Source organism: Dasypus novemcinctus, chromosome 27, assembly GCF_030445035.2.
Source record: "Dasypus novemcinctus isolate mDasNov1 chromosome 27, mDasNov1.1.hap2, whole genome shotgun sequence".
Classification (NCBI taxonomy): domain Eukaryota; kingdom Metazoa; phylum Chordata; class Mammalia; order Cingulata; family Dasypodidae; genus Dasypus; species Dasypus novemcinctus.
This window is the reverse complement of record NC_080699.1, coordinates 32,466,758-32,469,999: the sequence shown is the minus strand read 5'-3', so window position 1 is coordinate 32,469,999 and position 3,242 is coordinate 32,466,758. Positions and strand designations below refer to the sequence as shown.

Below are 3,242 nucleotides of genomic sequence, written 5' to 3'. Positions count from 1 at the left end.
TTGCACATTCAGCAGTAATTACACATTAAAAGTTTAAAATAGATTTGGTCGGAAGGTTTTTTTTTTTCCAAGAGCAATTATACAAAACAAGGACTTTGTAGTAAAAATATGTGTGTGTGTAAATATTTATATTTATTTATACAAGCTTAGAAGAGTAGATGAGAAGAGAATAGCCCAACTAGGGTAGACTGCTTCTTTAGTAGCTAGAGGCCAAGGAAGAGAGCAAGACATTGAATGTTGGGGTAGGACTCTAAAAGAGGAAATGAAGGTCATCAAAAATAAATCACACAGACATTTCTGTTTATCTTAATTTGCTCCCTGACTTGAAATTAGTCACACAACCAAGCATAGATTAAAAAAACATTATGAAAGCTTTGTTTAACAATGTTATTTTCTTTTTTTTTAATTTGCAAGCTTTCTTACAATTTTTCCTGTATCTTAATAATATCCTTTTGTACATTTTCTCCTCCATTATTAGCCCAGTTAGGAGCATTTTTCCCATTTAATTCAGGTATTTTCTGATCTCTCTTTTTTAATTTTTTAATTTTTATTTTTTAACACTTTTTAATTAAAGTTAATAGATCACAAAGAATGTTACATTCTAAAACATAAAAAGCATAAGAGGTTCCCATATACCCCACTCCCTACCCCCCACCCCATCATTTTTGTAAATTGTATTTTTTTAAGATATATACATCACAAAAAAAGGTTAAATTGAAAAATATGAGGTTCCCATATACCCCCCACCCACTCACCCCTCTCCTCCCACACCAACAATCTCCTCCATCATTGTGGCATACTCATCGCACTCGGTGAACACATTTTGGAGCACTTCTGCACCACATAGCTAATGGTTTACCCTGTAGTTTACACTCTCCCCCAGTACATTCAGTAGGTTATGGCAGGGAATCAAGAGTGCCAACAACTGCAAGCAGAGGAATTGCATCCATCGTCCATGTGGAATCTAAACCCCCTCTTGATCTAGAGATGGAGTGGACATCACCATCCCAGGGTCCACTGAATGGAGGAATAAAATATGGATTAGAGTGGATTTATTGATATTCTACTATAAAACTATTGTGACTAGTAATAAAGAACTTGTAGCATTGAGGTGGAGAAAGTGACCACAGTAGTTGCTGAGGGCAGGGAGAGGGAAGAAAAGATGTGATGTGGGGCAGTTTTGGGACTTTGAGTTGTCCTAAATGATATTGAAGGGTCAGCTGCTGGACTTTATATAACAATGCTGTTTTCTACACAGACCTGGAGAGTATCCCAACCTTTAGGGCCTTTTTAAGGGCTTCTTTGACATCTTTGTTCCTAAGACTGTAGATGAGGGGGTTAAGCATGGGAATCACTGTGGTATAAAACACAGAGGCCACCTTCTCCTGGGTTGAACCACTGGTAGACAATGGTTTAAAATACATAAAGATGATGGAGCCATAAAATATCCCCACAGCTGCTAGATGGGAGCTACAGGTACTGAAAGCTTTGGACCTGCCTTCAGCTGAGCGGATGCATAGGATGCTGGAAAGTATGAAGGCATAAGAGAAGAATATGGCTAAAGCACATGCAAATACATTTAATCCAACCAATATCATCACTAAGAGCTCCTTGGTGTAATCTCTTGAGCAGGAGATACTTAGAAGTGGAAGAATATCACAGAAGTAATGGTGTATGATATTAGTTCCACAGAAGGAGCGACTAGATATGTAGCAGGTATGAACCAAACCCCCAATAGCCCCTACTATGTATACATTGGAGACCAACATAAAACAGAATCTATGGGACATTTTGACATTGTAGAGTAAGGGGTTACAGATGGCAACATAACGATCATATGCCATAGCTGTGAGCATGTAAGAGTCATCAATACCAAAGAAGCAGAAGAAAAAGAGCTGGGTCATGCACTCAGGAAAAAAGGTGAAATTATTCTTTGACATGAAGTTTACTAACATTTTAGGGATTATGACAGAGGTGTAACATAGATCTATGAAAGACAAGTTACTGAGGAAATAATACATGGGGGTATGAAGCTGAGAACTGGTCTTGATTAAAAAGACCAAGCCCAAGTTTCCCACCGTAGAGACCATGTAGATCAATAGGAACAAGAAGAAGAGGGGGAGCTGGAGCTCTGGCTGGTCTGTTAACCCCTCAAGTATAAACACAGTTACTGAAGAATGATTTCTGATATCCATTCTTCTCCCCTTTGTGATAGGTTGAATGGTTCAGAGAAGTGAGTCTCATTAGACAAACAATGCCATGTGATAGCAATTAGTGATCCAAGTTTAGATGAATGGCATAATTTTCAACTGAAGAACAATTTCAGGAGTCTGAAACCAAGATAATAAAGTCTACTTTTAATTAAAGCCAATATCCAGATAGTAATGCTTCATTTGGCTTCAGTTTTTACTTCACCACATGACATTCAAAAGTGATAACCATTTTGTCTTTGTAAGTTGAGCTTTAGGTTCTGCCATAAAAGAAAAAAATAATCCTTTAGTTATTCTTTAGACAAACTCTGTACAGAACTGTTGCACCATTTTGTTGGTTTTCTATATGCAACATGTTTTCTCTTCTGCTGTCTTGGAAATTGACCCCTCTTTTAATGATGCCCCTTGAATTTCCTGTATAGACTTGGCATCTTTGATTTGCTCACTTAGTCCCTCACTCCAAGTCACAGAGAGCTTTGGTTTCCTTCAAGGTTTCCACATCCCCTCTGAGTTACTGGTTTTAAATTTGCCTTTTCTCGCCTATACCCAAGTTATCATACAGATATGAGAGGACTGAAACTATGTTAAATGCAATATTAAGAGGGCAATGCTAGAAATGTAAGCTTTTGTCATGTTTGAAAGATGAAAAGGAGGATAACAGCAGAAGGTGCTGCCTCTGTTTACTGAGCATCTGTTATGTGCCAGGCACAATGAAAGGACATTATATAAATGCCATCAATTAATGTTAATAATAGCCCCATGAAATAGGTACTGTTATTGTCTCCATTTTGCACACTGACAGAGAGAGAGGGATAAGCAGAGAGAGAGGGAGGATTAAGTAAATGCTCTCTGTTACGAAGCTTGAAGGCATATTGCTCTCATTTTGCAAATGAGTTATGTATGTACTCCAAAGTCACACAATCACTAAATATTAAAACCAGTATTGGAGAACTTGGCCCAGTGGTTAGGGCGTCCGCCTACCACATGGGAAGTCCACAGTTCAAACTCCAGGCCTACTTGACCCGTGTGGAG

General features: G+C 38.2%; 1 protein-coding gene across 1 annotated transcript; it reads right to left on the bottom strand.

The window, feature by feature from the left end:
- Positions 1-1,250: 1,250 nt before the first annotated feature.
- Positions 1,251-2,195, bottom strand: LOC101423236 (olfactory receptor 8D1-like). Its single transcript, XM_012529294.2, has one exon. The coding sequence runs from the start codon at positions 2,193-2,195 to the stop codon at positions 1,251-1,253; it is 945 nt and encodes a 314-aa protein (XP_012384748.1).
- Positions 2,196-3,242: the final 1,047 nt, after the last annotated feature.